Raw genomic sequence first — 20,507 nt, forward strand, 5'->3', positions numbered from 1 at the left:
TCATGTAGGGTGAACGTCATCTTTCCTTTTTCTTCTAGGTATAAATATTGACTCGCTAAATAGCAGTTACATAAAAAAGAATTTCCCCATGCATTCAGTTCTGAAGCACATTTTACATATGTTCTGTCATTTAAGAGGAAAAAGTGTTTCATTTATGTGCTCAAATGCCATGTCCTGGTGTGGGGTTGTTGAGTTCCAGCATCTCTGCAGTGTAGTTTGCTTTTCTACACTTGTATAAATATAAAATCAGAGATTAGTAAAACTCTAAAAGCATCCCAGCATCAAGCAAAGGAAATAAGAATGCAACCTGTTGAGTGTAACTGGTTTAGCTCCAGGATTTATGTTCTCATCCAAAAATTGTCCCTCGACCTTTTGTGACCAGGTGCGGAAAAGAAACAAAAGATGGTTACCGGCAAGATCTGGCTGGAATTGTTAGTTTGCCAGGAACTGAGAGCCCATTTCCAGAAACTCACGAGCCCTGGTTAAAATCACAGTGTGACCCCAAGTTCTGGCTGTGGGTCAGAATCACTTGGAGAGCTCTTGAAAATACTGATGCACAGCCTCATCCCAGACCAATCAGATTACAATGTCTGGAGGGGAGTTCTCCTGATTCCCGAGGGTGTGGTCAGGGGGACTGAGCCCCGGTGCCGTCCTCTGGCTGGACTCTGGTCTGCTCAGGGCCCGAGTGCGCACAGCTCAGCCCCTAAACCTTCCCTCCGCCCCTCCTCAACCTGCACAGAATAGTTGTGTATCCACTTTGATGTTTTGGCTTCTGTGCATTTCTCAAAATACAAACCACAAGGTTAAGTGTCAAACCACATCTAATAATGTCCTCTACAAGTCAGAGTATAAACATAAGAACAGACACTACTACTAAACTGCATGCTGTGGCCCCACCCCGTTTAGTTTCTGCTACTGTGCCTTATCTCCCATGACTTCCTAACATCCCCCTCAGGTCAGGTTTCCCTCCTCCCTCCCCTGGAATAAAACTTTCTCATCTGCATGTAAGTGCTCTCCTCTGCCTTCCCAAATGCTGCCTCTCAACTGATACCCACCTGACCCCTCACCCTCTGTCCCAAACTTTTCTCCTTTTTAACTGGTGTCCTGGTCAGGGTGCCTTAGGATTGTATCTCGGGTCCACTGCTCTCTTGGTATGTGACCCGGGCAAGGGAGTTAACCTAACTCCACCTCAGTTTTCTTTATCTGTAAGATGGGCATAATAATAGTACCTGCCACAGAGGGCTGCTGCAAAGGGTAGATCTATTGAATATATTAAGTACCTGGCATATAGCAAGCACTCACCAATGCTGGCTGTCAAATACATGGCCGAGGTCAATTCACCAATTTTACTTTTCCCTAAACTGCAAGAACCATACTTCTAGCATTCCAATACTGATTTTTACAAACAATTATCCAGAATAAAATAATAGAGGAGGAAACATATTTTCTCTTTTCTTCTCTTTCCTTTCCCCCTTTTCTCCCCCTATCCCTCTCACCCATCTTAAAGGAAACAGAAGAAAAATCTCGCTGGCACAAGTAAATCTTTTTCATATTTGTGAAAAACAATTGACAGTGACCTGAGCTAAGTATCAGTTTGAACAAGGGCATTTACATGGTCTTCGTACATTCCCTAGTACTGAGATAAAAATTCTAAATACATGTCCACATGCAGGTAACTGCTTTTCATGCCTTTGGTACTGGCCTGAAAAGTAATCAGGTTATTGGAAAATTGCTGTACGGTTGTTACATTTTGGAGAATGTGATTTTACCTGCATTATGACCACATTCACTTAATGGGACGTAAAACAATGAAGAAATGATCTGTGTGCATTTGTGTGTGTGTGAGTGTATAATTCAGCTTTCATTGCAGTGCACCTTAGAAAAACTTACAGCTAAATTTTTTGTTTCTTACTCATGAAAATGGGCATGAGTTGGTATAAATAAGAATATAGAACATTTGTGAGCAAACTGAGAAATGTCTGCAATTCAGCCCTGGCTGGTGTGGCTCAGTGGATTGAATGTCAGCCTGCAAACGAGAGGGTCGCTGGTTCGATTCCCAGACAGGGCACATGCCTGGGGCCAAGCCCCCAGTCGTGGGCATACGAGAGGCAACCACACATTGATGTTTCTCTCCCTCTCTCTCCCCTTCCCTTCCCCTCTGTCTAAAAATAAATAAATTAGAAAATTTTTTTAAATGTATGCAATTCAAAATGTAGAAACTATAATGATGATTACCTAGTGGTCACTCAGGAAAGGAAAATAACCAGAGTTCTGTCATCACCTAATATTTTACATGGACTATTTACACCTGGAAACTATTCTATAAAATGCAGTAGATATTACATACATTTTAAATATGAAAAGACAGACTCAGATGGGAAAGTAATTTGACCAAAGTCACACAGCTGCAAAGATGACAAGTAGGAGTTCAAACTGAGATCTGTGTGAACCAAAGCCCCAGGCTCCCTACTAAATAATCAGTGTATTACATACAGTGTACACCCAAGAAACATTAACTTACCTGAGGACTGGACGGCCACTTTTAAAGGTCAATTCTAATGGCACTGCTCTGCATTCTTATAGGGCATCTTTTCCTAAGAACTTCAGAAACACTCAACAATTCATTCTCATGACATATCCTTGAGGCTATAAGGAGCAAGTATTGTTTTCACTAGATATGGAATCTGGAAGAAAAAGAGATAGTGCCATTTGCTCAAGGCCATAAAGTTAGCAAATAACAATAATAATAATGATGATGATGATGATAAAATTGAAGTCTTCAGATCCCTAACCTAGTACTTATCTCCACTAAAAATGGCTACCTCTCATTGGGTTAGGGGATAGTCACTGCTGCAATAAACAAATTTTGGCAGCACATCAGGTGGTCGTGAAGACTAAATGAATGAATGTGTGTAATGTGCTCCAGATCAGCACCTGGCATCATGTAAAGGATTCTATAGCTGATGCTAATGATGGGGCCAGTGATGGTGTTAAATTGAAGGATCCAAAAGGCATTTAACATATTTCTCATTAGGTTTGGTTCCACCAAACTAGCTGCACACAGGGATCCTTGTGCCAAAACAGCCAGCCGCCTTTTCCTCCTCAGGTGTTATTGACCTACAGGGATATGTAATCAATCAAAAATGCTAAGACAGAATTACTAAACAGAGCAATTTGAAAGAAAGCTAATATCAGGGCATGATTCAGGAGTATGAGACGTGGTCCTTGCCATTAATCCCAAGTTCCAGTGTAGTTGGAAAGACTAAAATAAAATCATCATAATTTAAGAAATTATTTAAATAGTTTAATCTAGTGGCCAAGCCCGAGAGGCAGGAGGGGTCTCAGGTGATGTCCCGCAGAGCAAGAAGAGAATTTGCAGGAGTGAGTGGATGTGGCCATGAACTGACTGTACTGATAAACATCAAGGGTGTGGACAACAGTGAGAGGGTGTGACTACAGTATTTCCTCCAGGGCACTTGTTAAACAAAGGCTGCTTCTCAGGCTGCCTCTCAGTCCCATTAGCAGCTGCCTCACCTGCATTCCTGCCTCCATCTGATTCCTGAAACTCTCTGCGGTGCAGAATCATCTCATTATTTTGATCATTTGGATGGCACACAGCATGAGTTTCAGAGCACTTCTTTTAAAAATTGTCTTTCTTCTCCTCCCTCAATAACACACAAAGTAAGACGACCGTTTCAGCTGCAGCTATTTCAAGGTTTTATTGCTCAGCCATAAAAATTGTCATGATATCGAACACTAAAATGACTGTGGCAATTATATTTCATTAACATTCCTGGAACACTTGCGACTAAGAAGATCTTCAAAGTCCGTAGCTAATTGCTCTATCTCGTAAGGTCTAGGATTTGTTCAAAGGGTTCATGGTGTAGAAAGTAATTAGCATCTTTGTCCTGGCTCTTGTTTGATACAAGAATGTGGGGTATGTATTTTTGTACATATTTTTATACATGTAGTGTGTGGGGGTATATGTGGGTGTGCATATTTGTACATGTCCATGAATATACGTATGTATATTTGATTTTGCATATGCATTGCCAGTGCCAAGCACAGTGCCAGACCTCAGGTGTGGTTAAGTTCAGCTCTTCAGGAAGGAAACAGCCTTTCCTTTCATCTCTATCCCATAGGAAGTCAACAGGAATTTGGCTAATGGAAAAATGCAGGTTGTATTCCAAATAGGCAAAGTCACTAGAGATTCTGCCTACACTTTTGTGTTCTACAAGCATCTACTTGTAGCCTCAGCAATTCCAGGCCAAGATTATTTTTTAAAAAGGCAGAATTTTTTAATGCATTGTGGTTATCACAAAGGAAGATGTTTATCCTAGTTGTGTGTTTAAAAATTACTGTTTGTGCCAACATTGAAATAAATTGGGACCACAAAAAGACATAAGGCTATTCTTTTCAAAAATAAAATAAGCCATGTTTTTCTGCCTAATAGAACACCTTGTAACCTTCTATTCGACTTGAATTGTGAGCCAACTGATGGGTTCTTTTGCTATTATGGGTGTTAAGTAGTCAACTCCCAGCTTTTGAACCCTTGAGGTAGAGATTACCCAGGTGGACAGATATGCCTTAACCCCTTTGGATTTAAGGCAGATACTCAAGCATCACTGATTCCCAAACTTGATGGAGGTATAAAAGGTTATCACTTATTCTGATGACACTTTTCACCAGCAAAAATTCTATGTGGCATGTGATTATTTCTGAATGTAGTTGCGGTTGAGTCTCTGAGGATGTTTCATGGCATCTCCTCAAGCTAATTGGGCACATCTGGGAGGGCTGCAGACCCAGGCCTGGACAGCACCGGTCTCCGTCTGAGATGGCAGAACCATGGAAAGGCACGTGCAGTTCTTGGCTAAGAGTGCACGGAGGCTCAGTTCTGTCACCTGTCAACTCACTGTGGAGAGAGAGTGAGAAGAACAGGTTACTCTTCATTTTGCCAGTGTAGATGAGCTAGTAGTGTTTCACCTGTGCAACTGGAGACATCTTCTCACACCCAAGATTCCTATCACACCCACACTCAAGAATACTACCGCTCTCTCAAAGACTCATCCGTCTGAGCCATCCTCTTGGGAACCAGCTGCAAAGAGGTCCAGTAACCAGACTTTGCAGATCTAAAGCAGTGGTTCCTAACCCCAACTACACATTAAAACCGCCAGGGGAGCTTTTGAAAATCCTACTGTAGAGCCAGGAATGAGCGCCATTGATTTAACATAAGCTAGTGTGCCTCGTTGAGCTGGCTTCACGTTTTGGGGGTTTTGTTTGCTTTTAGTGAAATCATTTCTACCTTAGTTAATCCTTAGACTATTCTTGTTTGTGTTGCTTTTACACGGCTTTGTAAATAGGCAGCTGCCTTGTCCCTTGAGCTCCTGCCTCTCAGGATGGAGATGTTGTATACCTCAGACATTCCGTCAAAGCCACAAATAAAGGTAGCCTGATGTGGCTTGAAGTAATCGACTAAATTCAATAGCACCAAGAGTGTATGAGGCTAAAGCAAAATCACAGAACAGGTTCTCTATATCTGGGGTGAGAACAATATGGTAGAAACTCAAAGGCAGCTAAGATAGGTGACTGGTAAGAAAATACAAACTGTGACTCTGAACCTTAGTCCATGGTGAGTGGTTGATAACCATTTTGCCCATGAGTGAGTGTCATCTGTCTGCTGACCAAGCCGTCTGAGCCCCTTAACCAAACTTAACCTTGCCTCAGGACACTTGGAAATCAAAAAGTTACCCAAGTATGGCACAGGTACAATAAGCAGCTACATAAGACTTTATGTGGTGCATGAAAGAACATCTTTTATTTAAGAATTCTGTATTGATTTTAATATGTATGTGAAAATATATAACTGGCAAAACAAACACATAATTTTATAATTATCATTGCTTTGGCCACAGGTTAGAAATGTATCCATTTAAAGAAAAGCATCAGTAAATAATTATACACTGGTGATACTCATATATGGAAGGGGAAAAAGGGCTTTGATAACACTGCATGATAGCATTTTGTAACAACTATGGTCAACTTAAAATTAAGGTCAGTATGTTTCCTGCTTCTGCAATTAACATTTTAGAAAGGGAGAAGGGGGAAAGTAAAAAGTGAAAGGCTGGTAATTTGGTCTTTCAGATATGGAGAACCCTATGAAATGACCCCCAGGTGAAGCACTGTTATTTCAGCCAGACTGATCCTCAGGAAACAGGAGTGCCGAGACCTGCTGCTGAGTTGCTAATTGTCCAGAGTTGAGCTGGCAGTGTCTGCAGTGGCCTGTTTTACTTTGCAAGTTTTGGGGTAGCTTTTTAAAAATTTATTTTAGAGAGAAAGGGAGAGGGGGATAGAGAGAGAGAAACATCAGTTTGTTGTTCCACTCACTTATGCATTCATTGGTAAATTCTTGTATGTGCCCTGACCAGGAATGGAACCCACGGCCTTGGCAAATGGGGACAATGATCTAGCCAGTTGAGCTACCCAGCCAGGGCCAAGCAGGCTTCTTAAAAAAAAAAATTTTCCACTGTAGTTTGCACTCAACATTTTGCATTAGCTTCAGGTGTACAGCATTGTGGTTGGACAATCATATAGTTTACAAGATGCTGTCCCTGATATTTCCAGTACCCACCTGGCACCACACGTAGTTGTTACAATATTCTTGGCTGTATTTCCTGTGCTGCACTTTACATCTGCATCGGTCTCGATCGAAGACTCAAACCTGAAAACCCAGCTCCAGCTCCCCGTGCGCCCCCCTTGGGAGGGTGGGCATTGTGTCTTTCGGAGCAGCTCGCTCTGCTGGGGGTGTGGGTCCGGAGCAGGATGAGGAAAGGCACAGAGGAGAACCGGACGTGTCTGGGCTGTGTGGAAGTTGGCTCACCCTGGGATGGACTCAGATTAAAGTCATCTCTGTCTTTCTCCTGGGCCACTCTTCTCCAACTCGCATTAGAAATTCAGGGGCAGAGAACAAAGCAGCCACGTTTGTTTTTCCAGAGAAGAAGGGGTCTGGGGAAAACGGCCCTGACAGCTGTGCTCTGTGGCCTGGTGAATGAAGGGCTTTTACGTGTTTCACTCAAGACTCTGTTTAGTCTGGATGCTAAGGATTTATATATCAGTTTTTGGTTCTGGTGTCATTGAGGTAGTCCTGATTTCCAATGATTTTGTTGTCATCTGTATTTGCCTCCAGTGAAAGAGGACTGGGAGCCGACTTAGTGCAGGGCCACTTAAAAGCTTGCCTTTCTGCATGCACTCTCATTAAGGGGGTTGCCAGGGTTTCTCAAAACCAAAGCAGCAGTGCTTAATAAGAAACACCTGGTTGGCTTTTGCAGAAGTGGCAGTGCATTGAGGACGCGTCGGGCAAGCTTCGAATTCACAAGTGTAAAGGATCCAGCGACCTGCTCACCGTCAGGCAGAGCACGCGGAACCTCTACTCACGCGGCTTCCACAACAAGGACAAAGAGTGCAATTGTGGAGAGTCCGGCTATCGCGCCAGCAGGAGCCAGAGGAAGAGTCAAAGGCAGTTCCTGAGAAACGAGGGGACTCCGAGTAAGGCACAGGCAGTGACTGTCTCAGAGGCAGGCCGGGGCCTTTGGGGACAGACACTGCAGAGAGGAAAGGCTTGCTCCATCTGCATTTTAGCTATGAGCAATGCATAGTGTTAGGGCTAAACGTGAATAATCATCCTGTCTATAATACGAAAGCTAAGATAAATTGAACTTTTGCTTTGTGAGCATTTTCACTTAACCACAGAATACAAATACAGGGGCTGACACAAATAGTGCCCCTTATTTATTACAAAATCTTTTATTACAAACTCATAGGCATGTAATTCTGTAACATAACAATATCACACTCAAGCACCCCTTTTGACATTTTAGGTGAAATGTTCAAATTAAAGCTATAAATTATTACACCCATATTACTACCCTACTAACCACACTTAAGCAGGTGTTATTTCTTCTGGACCCTGTATATTCATTAAGAACACCAGACACAAAACCCACACACCACACACAAAAGCGCTATCAAGGAGTGAGGGGTATATAGTTCAGGTTGATTTTATTTTATATCAGTGCTAATGTCCTGATTTGTCTGCCTTACACGATGCTTTAAAAAAAGAAAAAACGGAAGAAAATAAATCCAAGGTTTAATGCTTGTTCATTTAACTAATAGGAAAAGCATAAATATTATTTATAAAGGCATTTGTGTTTTAGGACAATGTATTTTTTATATCCTTCTTCTTGACTGGCAAAGTCAAAATAGTTGAATTCAGTATTATAAATCACTGCCTAGTGTTTTCTTTATAAAAAGTATCAGAGATTGTTATTATTATGTAGCTAAGAAAACCTAGTCCTGTAAAGAATGGGGGTCTATTGCCATCTAGTGGCATAAGAGAAACTGACTCATTTCTGTGGTCGGTCCTTTCTAGACTGGTTTGGAAATAACCAACATGCGTTAGATTCAATTCTGTGTCCAAAATTAGAAAAACAAATCATTCACTAGAACAGTGGAAGCCCTTAAAATAGGCTTTTTTATCCTGAATCCCACAGATGGGCTTTAGGGGATCACGAGACCCCTAATATGTTACCCACAATTTTAAGTACAATCTATGTGTATTTGCATTTTCCTGGATGTTCATTACCTCCAACCAGTTCTCAAAGGAGTTCATAATGCAAAAGTCTGAGAAATGTTAATGGGGGAGGTTTTCTCTCCTCCCTCAGAGAAAACGCCAGGTTTTATATTTCACATGAAGATATCAAATGGAAAACCCACAAGGGACAAGGACCCCTGACACGACCCCTTAACAGAAACTGATGACCATGGTCAGCTGAGAGATGGGGGCAGCCTCCTCTCCCTCAGGAACCTGGATGTCGCTCCCGAGGGCTGTCCACAACACACAGTGATTCTGCAATACGGAGCACAAACTAAGGAAGTCTGGGGTACTTTTCCAAGCTGCGTGGAGCCATACATTTGAGAGCAGGAGACATGTCCTCAGCTGGAAACTGCCCTCAGAGCAGGACTCTGCAGAGAGAAAGAGACAGTTCCCATACCACAGTCAATAGGCTCTTCTTCCTCCTGTGCTAGGAGGGAAGGCCCGTGAGCATGCCCCACAGAGCCCACGCGCATCTGATCAGCAGGGACCCGTGTCTGCATGTTAAGCTCTGACCCAGCACACTGTGAGCCTTGACAGTGGCCTGTAATGACCAGAAGACAAGCTGGCCTCCCCCTGGAATGACCCTCCATCTGCCAGGTGTTAAGAGTCAGTTGGTGGATGGAAGCATTTGCCAAATTTAGTATTTCTTAGAGTGATCCTCTATTATTCGTGAGATAGCAGGTGTCTAGAGCATTTGCCTTTTTGAAAAAGCATCCCAAAGTAGTAAGAAGGCTCTTTAGGTTTTAGACTCTGAATTACTTAAAATCTGAACCCAGCTCTGTAACCTTGCAAACTGTGGGTAACATTCAAAGCACCTCAGTCTTCTCGTCCATAAAACAAGAATAACACCAAAATCCTTAGCCTGTTTGGATAATCTGATGTTTTGAAGATTTATCATAATAATACCTGTTTTTCAAGATTATAGATTAAAGATAAGTGTGAGATGAATAGCAAAGGTCAAAAGCAATAGTCACCATTATTAATAATCATAATGAGGGCTATAATTTTATTCAAACTGCCTTGTTGGAAATTCACTGTGGAAGTTCACAGCCTCCCATCAGTGGAAAGGATCTTGGTGATCATCCAGGTCTGCCCTATCACTGGAGGGAGGAAGGGCTGAGGCTGTCCCACCATCTGGAAGTGGCAAACCCAGGGCTAGATTCCACCCCTCCCAGAGGGAATTCCCGTGAGCTGCTCACACCATTCTGATCCCCCCTGTGGCCTGTGTGCCCCTTTCCAAAGTGCTCATCGGGCCAGGTGATCATTTTCTTCTTTCCTCAAGTACATCTGAACACCGTATTAACATCTCTCCCTTTATTTCCAGAGTACAAGCCCAGGTTTGTCCACACTCGGCAGACGCGTTCCTTGTCAGTTGAATTTGAAGGTGAAGTATATGACATAAACCTGGAAGAGGAAGAATTGCAAGTGTTGCAGCCAAGAAACATTGCCAAGCGTCATGACGAAGGCCACCAGGGGCTGGGAGGTCGCCAAGCCGCCAGCGGTGGCCATGGGGATGCCACGCTGGCCAACAGTGGCAATGCTGTGGGCCTTCCCACCACCGTCCGAGTGACCCACAAGTAGGGATGCTTTATGTGTTCACGAGGGTTAAGTTCAAAGTCATCCCTATGTAGCACCACTACTTGGTCCCCATACAAAATGTCACTCAGCGATATGATGTCCAAGGGCTGGCCCACATAACAGTGGGAGTTCAAGGAGCAGTAAGGAGCCCAAACACTCATAGATTTGTGTGTGTGCTTTGGGTACAATTTCACATTAAGGCTGATCAGCTGAGAACTTAGCCAGAGTGGTTCTGTCACATCTTCCTTAGCAGGCATGGAGCTCTGCCATTAATCAGTCACCTTCGTGGGCATCCAGAAAGCAGAGGGAAACCATTGGCTGCACTGGTCAGGGGTTCTTCATGGTACGTGGTTACTGTGGCTCAGAGCAGTTGCAGTCACGGCCTTGGAAATTACACGGAGACCAAGGGAGAACCATGGACCCTGGACAAGGTGCCAGAGAGACGACGTAGGTTGGGAATGGACATTAGATGCAGGAGCGCCTAACCTGTCCAGATCCCAAAGAGCAGGGGGACCTCGGAAGTCATGGAGACGGGAGGGGGATGGTTCCCCTCAGCTTTAATGGGCTAAAATCGATGGACTCTTTTTTTTTTTTTTTTTTTAATATTTTATTTATTTATTTTTAGAGAGGGAAGGGAGAGAGAGAGAGAGAGAGAGAGAGAGAGAGAGAGAGAAAGAAACATCAATGTATGGTTGCTGGGGGTTATGGCCTGCAACCCTGCAACCCAGGAATGTACCCTGGCTGGGAATCGAACCTGGGACACTTTGGTTCCCAGCCCGCGCTCAATCCACTGAGCTAAGCCAGCCAGGGTAAAATCGATGGACTCTCTTGACAGAAGTAATTTCTTTCTGGTTGTATTAGCAAAATCTTTGTTTTGTCTTTCATTTCATCACTTTGTGCAGGCAGGGTACCATGAGCCGTACCAGACATTTATGCCTGGGACTGGTCTCCAGGTGCCTTTCACTGTTCAGAGATTTGGATCAGGATTTGTTTCTCTCACATTATCGATCACCCTTACGTCCCACCAGCTTTCTATTGCTGGGGCTGCCTCTTCGCTTCAGACGTAACGGGGTACTTCAGGCAGGCTTTTATAAAGAAGCAAGTGGGATGAGCAACCCACAATTCTAACTGGATTTTGTCAAACAAGTCATTTCCATTATAACTGTGAAAACCTCATTTTTTTTCCCTACAATATTTGATGGGGCTTTCGAAGCTGGCATTTTGGGGCTTTATCTTTTCATGGGGATGTGAACACTGAGAGCTGCCCCGAAAGGTGATCTCAGTGGTGACTGCTCTCTGACAGCATCCTCTGCCCACCGGTAGCCAGGAGACATTCCCACGTACGCTGGCCTATGGCTCAGCTCCAAACTATAGCTTGTATCCAAATCGAGCATTTAGAAGACAATGAGGTTCCCTTTGCCATTTCTAATGTTGTTGTGAATATTAGAACATAGACCTATTTCTAATGCTTCTTACTTGTTTTTACAGGTGCTTTATTCTTCCAAATGATACAATCCATTGTGAAAGAGAACTGTATCAGTCGGCCAGAGCGTGGAAGGACCACAAGGCGTACATTGACAAAGAGGTGAGCTGTGGCCGTGTGACAGGAAGGAATATTCCCAATGTAAGCCTGGCTCACCAGTCCTACCGGTAGTACATGTTGTGTGTACCCGTCGCCGTTTTATAATTATGTGAAAAATAGAACAGCAAGGTATTTCTCATTCTCCAGTGACATAGTGATAGTCCTGACTGAAAACAAAATAGAGAGTGAGAGAAGAACGGGGTCCCAGAGAGACGGCGTAGGCTGGGGTGGATGTTAGATGCAGAAGCGCCTCACCTGTCCAGATCCCGAAGAGCAAGGGGGCTCGGATGTCCCGGAGACGGGAGGGGGCGGTGCTCCGGGAGCTTCTGAAGTCTCTGTGAGAAAATAATTCGGTTATGGAAGAGACACCTGTCAATGTTCAGGATGAGGCATCAGTTGGAATACAGAGGGAGGTATATTCTATGCTCAGTTTGTTTCCACATTAATTATCGTCTCAGATGAACGGCTGTAATTATGGAACACAGAAAATAAGGTGAAAAGAAAGGTACTTAGCACAGAAAATCCTTAGAAATGTTATTGTTGAGGTGCATGTTTTCCAGATCGAAGCTTTGCAGGATAAAATTAAGAATTTAAGAGAAGTGAGAGGGCACCTGAAGAGGCGGAAGCCCGAGGAGTGCGTCTGCAGCAAACAGAGGTGAGCGTGGAAGCAGCGGCCTCCCTGCCGCACTCGGTTTCTGCACGGGCTACGTTGATTGGCACCGGGCCCGTTTCTCTCTTTTACCAATAGAAAAATGAATACAATGAATTTATTATCATATATTTGTAATGACCTACATTATTTAGGTCAAAGTGTCATAAACCTACATAAATAGGGAAAAAAATAAAAACTGTAAGTCCCATTACGCTCAGATAGTTACAACAAAGTAACTGCCTTCTTTTTATAAAATAAACTCTGTAACAAATGCATGATGATGAAGGCTCACTTTCTCATCTTCTTCCTGTAGCTATTACAATAAAGAGAAAGGTGTAAAAAAACAAGAGAAATTAAAGAGCCATCTCCACCCATTCAAGTGAGTATTACAACTCTGTTTCCCACATTTGCTGGGAGCAAAGGACTGGGTGCTAGGCAATTCTGAAAGGCTGCAGGGACTCCTCTGTGGCCAGGGAGCCTGCTTGGAAAAAAGTGGGTGTCACTGGGAAAGGCACAGAGCTCCAGGATTTGAAAGCAAGCCCACACCTTGCGCAGGGAGCATGGCAATGCCAAGGGCTGACTCCTCTAGGGGAGCCGTGAGCAGCCCTCTAATTCTGTGTGTGCTCTCGCTGGTGGATGCGCGGTCACTGGGTTTTACTCTGCACATGGCTTGGCTCTTTGTGCACAGTGACTGGGAGACGGCCTCTCCATACAAGGTCCGTGTGTTCTATAGAGCAGCCAGGCATCGTGGTGAATTCAGGATATGCATGGCTTTTAAATAATAGTAAATTTTGCAAGGGAAAGGGATTTACTATTTGAGTCTCAACAAAATGTGAGCCCTTCTGGTAAAAACAAAAGAATTTTTTTTAAAAAGACAATTCTTCCCAAGCCTATATTGCCAAATTTGTCAAAGACTTTTAGAAACCTTGAAATGCAAGCCATCGCGAATCCAGCTGTTGAGGTCCTAGCTGACAGGTGCTGAGCCACCAACCAGTTAAGCCATTTATCCAGAGAGGTAGCTAGCAGAACCTGCTGATTCACATTGACATTTATTGGCATCTATGTTTACCTGTAAATAAGGAATGAAATGCTGATGCTGTTAAGGCTCAGTAGAATTCTGAAAGAGCTATCACAATGAGTTTGTCCCCCACTATCAGTAGATGATATTTGAGGACATCTGTGGAAACTAAAGGTCATCTATTATTGTGTATCTATTATCATGTGTGTGAATATTTGTGCAAAGTTCATAACAATACTCCTATTTTTAACCAAGAAGGTGCTTTCTGGTCATTAAAAAAATCCCTTCTATGGACATAGGGAGGCCGCTCAAGAAGTGGACAGCAAACTGCAGCTTTTCAAGGAGAACCGCAGGAGGAAGAAAGAGAGGAAGGAGAAGAAACGCCAGAGGAAGGGGGAGGAGTGCAGCCTCCCAGGCCTGACCTGCTTCACACACGACAACAACCACTGGCAGACCGCCCCCTTCTGGAGCCGTGAGTCCCCTCTGTTTCCTAAATGCCACGGTGCAGAGACACAGCGACTCGTGTCACAATTACTCAGACGAAGAATTCAGTCACATGCAGCCAGGACTCCAGAATCATCTAAGACAAGAACATCCTGTTGTTTCCTATACTGGCAACTAGAATCATTTTGCCAAAAATGACTTATTTTGTTAGATTTTTTTTTTTTAATTTTGTTTGGAAATACAAAGCTGTCCCTGAGTTTTTCTCCTGATATTTTACATACTACCCAGCCCCTCACAGAGTTCCTGCCCAGGAAAACTGCTCTATAACTAAACAACTAAATAATGGGTGAACAAATTTGCCCCAGATATATGTCGCCTGTGCTCTATTTCAAGTGTATACTGTTAAGTCAGGGGTGTCAAACTCATTTTCACCAGGGGCTACATCTGCCTCACAGTTGCCTTCAAAGGGCTGAAAGAACTTTAGGACTGTATAAATGTAACTGCTCCTTAACTGTTAAGGAGGTGAAATTACATTCGGCCCTTTGAAGGCAACCTTGAGGCTGATGTGGCCCCCGGTGAAAGTGAGTTTGAGACCCCTGATCTAACTATAATAAGAGGAAGTAAAAGTTCCTTAAACTCAGGAACCATTTCTTACTGAGTCTCAGCCTCTTCAGCACCCAGCACTGTGCTTGCAGAGTACCATTAGGGACTCCACAAAATGTCTGGTTTTATGTGAAATTGCTAAGGAAACAGAATAATCACAGTTGTGCACTTTTGAAATTAATGCTTATAGGTGCTGTAGTGGTCCAGGGCACAGACAAATAACACCCTAAATTCTATAGCATTTTACCTGATGGAAAGATTACCATCCCGTGGAGTAGCTGAAACTCCACTCCGGTTAGTGTTTCTCAAACTGGGATTCAGAGACATCCAGGAATCCCAGGCTATTCTTAGAGGGATCTAGGGCCTAATATGAGGATTTTTCTTTTATTTTTCCATAGCAATGCTTCTTATTTTAGTGTCCATGTTGCATTTACGTCTACAGTCACACGAAGGCTGAGCAAACTCCTGAAGGCATAGCATGTAACTTTTAACGTGCATCCCTGAAGCAGAATATAGGGATCTCTGGGGGTCATTCCAATGGCCAGGGCTCTATTCTCAGCCAGGCCTTCAGCTGAGCCCTGCAGACACAACAATGAACAAGATGCACCCCGTTCTCTGCCCTCATAACACATTCCAGTGGGAGGGGAGGTGTCGTAAAAGGAAAAGTGAAATAAAATAATGACAAGGTATACTGATGCTGTAAGGAAACAGTGATCTTCAAGAGGGTGGAGACGATGGGCCTTCCTGAAGAGGTGAACTTAAGCTGAAACCTAAAGGACCCAGAGAAGCAGCTCATGTGAAAGGGGGTCATGGGTGGAAGGGTCAGCGCCCCAGGCAGACGGAATAGCAAGAGCAGGGGTCCTGGGGAAGGAACAAAATCTGTTGTCTCAGCACTGGCAAGCCTCTTTGAAGATGAAGTATTTGGGAAACACGAAGTTATAGTTTGCTCGTAACTTGCGTGGGAAGTGCCTCCGACTCTGTCAGCACCTTCCCATCTGAGCGGAGACCATCCTGCCCAAGACATCAGCATTTCTGACCTCAGCCTCTGTAGAGCCTCCTGTGTGTCCCCCAGACTCCTCTCTTGCTATTGCCAATCCGTTCTGCTCAGAGGATTTAGAGTTATTGTTTAATGACATCCTGCTTTCCTTAGGCTAAAGAGCAAAACCCTTAGCATGTCTAACAAAATCCTTGATATGTCCATGGCTACTCTGGCCCATTTCCTTCCAGGCTCACCTACATCAGCCACTCAGCTGCTCTCTGCCACAAGCATCCTAAGCTCAGGGCCTTTGCACACACTGTTCCCTCCCCTTGAAAGGTTGTGACCCTACACCTGAACTCCTCTGCCTAACACAGACCATACTCACCCTCAGAGTCAACTGTAACATTACTTTTCACAGAGACCTTCCCTGTGCCTCAGACGATGTTAAGACCCTTTTATACACTCTGTCAGCCTATTTTTTTCTCCATAGAACTTAACCACGTTTGTAACTGTACAGTTTGTGGGGATGTTTTTAGTATTTTGCTTTTGTTTTTGCTTAACATTTGTCTCTACTCCTACATGTAATTTTCTCAAGATATGAGACCAGACCATGTCTGGGAGATGCTGTGCCCCCCGCACACAGTAGATGCTTAGTAAATATTAGGTGAAGGAACAAGCAAATAAACAAATAAGCAAACCACCTAGTCCAAGATCAAATCAACTCATTTCTCACAGCACATCTGTATAGAGAGGGAGGAAATATAGCTATTTTTAACATCTACCCACAGAGTGAGTACTTTCAAGAAAGAAAATGTAAATCTTGAAGCGTAAAAATAAGGCAACGTGGGAATAGCTAGCCCACCTCCATTTCTCATTCTTTTTGTCTTGTTCTCTTTTTTTTTTTTTTCACCAACAGTGGGGTCTTTCTGTGCCTGCACGAGTTCAAACAATAACACCTACTGGTGTTTGCGTACAGTTAATGAGACACATAATTTTCTTTTCTGTGAGTTCGCCACGGGCTTTTTGGAGTATTTTGATATGAATACAGATCCTTATCAGGTGAGCCACTATGTTTTCATTCTATGAAGGTTATTGAAAGTAGAATGACGGGAACATGGGCTTCAACATTCCCTCCCGGCTCTTTGTCCACAGCTCACGAATACAGTGCACACGGTCGAACGGGGCATTTTGAACCAGTTACACATACAGCTGATGGAACTCAGAAGCTGCCAAGGGTATAAGCAGTGCAACCCAAGACCCAAGGGCCTAGAAGTGGGTAAGGAAAGTAATTTTATTTCTGTGTTACCTGGAAAATTCTTGGTGTCGTCAAGTTTCCTGCCTTCGCGATGTTTACGTGCACAGACACAAATGGTTTAGGACGCTCATAGGGGAAGCTCTTCAGCAGATTCCAAACATGATTTCTTCTCTAAATTTAGTTCTGGGTGCATTCATGAAAAGGTAAACACACCAAAAGATTTGGTGAGGCTTTTGGTCCAATCTCCCCTACAGGACGTCTGTGAGTAAACCCCAGGTTCAGACTGAAGCATCCATTGGGAGATGAGATTAAAGCACTGGGGATTTCTTTGTTATTGCTGTCAACAATCATCGATATACTTTAGGTAAACCAGGATATCCTATTTTTTTAAGAGTACCCTATTTTTGCTTACGACAGCTTGGGGCTCCCCTGTTGGACCTCTGCCCATGACACAGTGACTTGATTTCTCTGGCCACATTTTCCACCTGAAACTAGAGATATCTGAGCCATTCATTGACTTGGGATCTAACAGCATAAGAGGGCCTCTGTGGAATCAAGCAGATGTCCCCGCCTTGGTCCGCAGACTTACACTAACTTATTTCTCCTCCGGCTCATGGGGATGCATTGTCTGTCCCGAAGTTGAGGAGAATACTCATTTTCTCATAATTCGTACAGTAAAGGTAATACCAGCTATCCATAGAAGGAAGGTGAAAGAGCTGAAGTTGGCCAGGGCCATGGCATCAGCGTAGCGTACAACCAACAGGGTGCCAAGCTGGGCACACAGGCTGCGCTGCCCGTTTGCAGGAACCTCTGCTGTGCGGCTGAGTCCTCTGTGCCCTTCACGCCTGGACCTCTGTGGGCCCCGCTCAGGGACAGAGGTCAGCAGCTCCCTGAGTCATGTGACTTGAAAGGGTCGGGGGAGCCCTAAAAGGGCCAACATCACCACCTGTCATTTCCACCATTGTAGGACCCCAAAGGCGTTCAAGCTGTGAGAGTCCATAAGAAATCATAAGTCCTGTGAGAGGGGCCCCGTCCCAGCCATCTGTCAGCACTTCTCAGTTCACGCCCTAGGGAAATGAGCTGCCAGCCGGGAGGTCCAGTCCTGGCTTGCAGACCAGGTCGCCTGGTCACTGACCCCACTCCGCTGAAATCTTTTCAGATATCTGCTTATCTGTTGACCTTTTCCTCAATTCTTGCAAAAAAATAAGGAAAAGAAAAAACCCATAAAGGCCTGGAAACTAAACCAACTCTTAGAGGCAGTGGAAATATTACACCAAGATACTTCTCCCCCAAAGAACACAGCGCTCTTACTGGTGATGACATCACCACTCTCCTCCGTGAAACCTGACCGAGCGATTTCACGGCAGAGTGACTCACCCGGTGGGGCCACGGACTGCTGTGGGCCTTCATGTGGTCCTCCCCGCTGTCTAGACAGTTCCTGACGGAGATGGTTATTGGCCTTTTTTCCCAAGTGTTTTGTCTAAAAATAACCAAAGTGTAACTTCTACTGAGACTCAAACAGACTTCCGGAAGCACTGTCTGACTGCTTCTACACGGCCTCTTCTCCTTTCTCAGTCCCACTCATCTTTCGTATGAAAACTCTGTGTGTTTTATCTTCAGCGTTTGTATTTGTAGCTCTCTATCCTCATTTTGAACCTGTCAAATAGAAAAGCTCTGCTGGACTTCAGCACTGTCTGTATTTAACACAATATGTTTCTTTCTAGGATTTTAGATGTGCGTGGAACACTACGTAGTGAATGATTTTATGAGTCCTAATGCTAACATAAATTATTCTTGTGTTTTCCTATATCAGGAAATAAAGATGGAGGAAGCTATGACCTACACAGGTATCCACACTTTTTTATTCTCCCTGGCAGCTTCTTTCCCAATAATTGCATGCTCCAGCCATTCCCACTAATTTCTGTTTCTGACCACACTGCACAGAGCGTAGCCGGGTGCATGCGCGTCCCGACAGCACGCACCACCACTTCACGTCGTTGGTTGCAGCTGTGTCCTTTTGTTTTTAAATCAGCTCACTGTCACAACAAGATGTCTCAGAGCGTTTACTCACCCCTCTGTTGAACGATGCTTTTAAGCGTGGAGTGAGTGAAGGGGGGAAACAAAATGATCTGTGGGAGCCCGGGGGAGAGGGTGGGAGAATTGTGTCCCTCGTGGTGCTTACACGTTGATTTGCTGCAGAGGCTTCATGGAAACCAGTTAGAATTTTTATGAAATCTAATGTCAAAAGCAAAAAAAAGAGGAAAAGGAATTTTAAGAGCATTCTTAAGCTGAAGTTGGAGGAAATAGGAGAAGTTCTTGGTTAACAGTTTTTAATTAACTTATCTGGTGAAAAGCAGCAGTTGGTACGATTCAGACAGCTCTCAGGGTAGTGTTAGTGATTGGAGAGAAGGTGCTGGGGTCAGGGACAGGGTGCCAGGAGTAGCACATGCAGAAAGGTCTCAGCCTCACGTGGAGACAATGCTGCCTGAGCCACAAAATTTCATGAAGAGGCCTCAGCCCAGTCATCTTATCTCCCTCCAACCCCCACTCCCATACCTCTTACCTCATCGTGCTCTGGAGGGGCACCCACAGGCCTGGTTGCCACATCACTAGGCCACCCAGCTTTTTCTTGCCCATGTTCCACTCCAAGCATAGACCTTGGGCATGTTTGTCAGAAATACTCCATGTGGGGCAAGAGTTACCACCTCTATTGTGGGGAAACTGAGGTGCAGTATGTCAGCATATCATTAATGAATCTGCCTGGAAGAAAAACTTCCCATCAAAGGCACATGGACTTAACTGGTGCCATCCATATCGATATCATCTCAGAAACAAAAAAAATACTGGTGTTTCAGGGCCACCTGGCCACCCACAGCCCCTGCCCAGTCTCCTAAGCTATGGTTTCAGATCCCTGCTGTTAGAAGACCAGTCCACGGTGAGACCTGGAACAAAACAGTAGGAAAGGTGGTGGGATGGTAATAACAAATGAAATGAGGAAAGCTGGACTTTTGAGGTCCCTTGATAACATTTTTATGTCTCTTTTTCTCTTCTCTCTTGTCTCCTTTCCTCTCCTCACTCTGCCCCCACCCCAACCCTGTGTCACCGTAGCCCACGAGGGCCGGAGCAGAAGAACCCACTCTTAAGCTGGTCTCACCCAGGATACGGGCTGACGAGGTAATACCCCCCCCAACGACTGTGCACCAGCGCTGTTTCCTGGGGGGCACTTCAGGCACTTCCAAAATGTGACATATTAAATGGACCTAACACTAAATACTGACTCTACAGTTACTGTATTATGGACCCAGATTTTACAGCTAAGGGATTTTCAGGGCGGCCTTTTCTACATGTGTCCTGAGGGAGGTGAAGGGGTTATTTATGACAGTCTGGTCAGAGCCTAGTCAGCATTTTTCTCCCTCAAGTCATCCCTGGACGCCTTTGAGATGAAAAATGCTTAGTTATTGCTCTCCAGTCAAAATTAAACGCAAGCCTCTGGGACTCTCTCCTTCCCTGATCTCTGCTGCCACCTCTACACAGGTCCAGACAGTCATTTCTGAGGTCGCCTGGTGCAGCTTTGATAACGTGAGTTGTCGATGGCGCCCCTTCTCTGCTCATGTGGGAAAACGTGTGTGCAGGGTGAATACCTGTTGCTTTATTTTCCTCCTAAATTTCTTACCAAAGGTCAGACCTAAGGATGCTCTGTAACTCACAATGACTGGCATTTTCATCATCTGCCATTCCGTCATTGG

General features: G+C 44.3%; 1 protein-coding gene across 5 annotated transcripts in view; it reads left to right on the forward strand.

Annotated features, from left to right (window-relative positions):
* Window positions 1–20,507, forward strand: part of SULF1 (sulfatase 1) — a 163,006-nt gene that overhangs the window by 123,714 nt on the left and 18,785 nt on the right. For all 5 annotated transcript variants that reach the window (XM_028533688.2, XM_036031199.1, XM_036031200.1 and 2 more), the window contains 10 exons: window positions 7,326–7,542; window positions 9,975–10,227; window positions 11,717–11,813; window positions 12,371–12,465; window positions 12,776–12,841; window positions 13,780–13,952; window positions 16,423–16,565; window positions 16,659–16,782; window positions 18,575–18,608; window positions 19,870–19,935. In XM_028533688.2, the coding sequence (XP_028389489.1) occupies window positions 7,326–7,542; window positions 9,975–10,227; window positions 11,717–11,813; window positions 12,371–12,465; window positions 12,776–12,841; window positions 13,780–13,952; window positions 16,423–16,565; window positions 16,659–16,782; window positions 18,575–18,608; window positions 19,870–19,935 (1,268 nt within the window). The remainder of the gene's footprint in view (window positions 1–7,325; window positions 7,543–9,974; window positions 10,228–11,716; window positions 11,814–12,370; window positions 12,466–12,775; window positions 12,842–13,779; window positions 13,953–16,422; window positions 16,566–16,658; window positions 16,783–18,574; window positions 18,609–19,869; window positions 19,936–20,507) is intronic.

The sequence above is a fragment of the Phyllostomus discolor genome, chromosome 7, assembly GCF_004126475.2.
Source record: "Phyllostomus discolor isolate MPI-MPIP mPhyDis1 chromosome 7, mPhyDis1.pri.v3, whole genome shotgun sequence".
NCBI classification, from domain to species: domain Eukaryota; kingdom Metazoa; phylum Chordata; class Mammalia; order Chiroptera; family Phyllostomidae; genus Phyllostomus; species Phyllostomus discolor.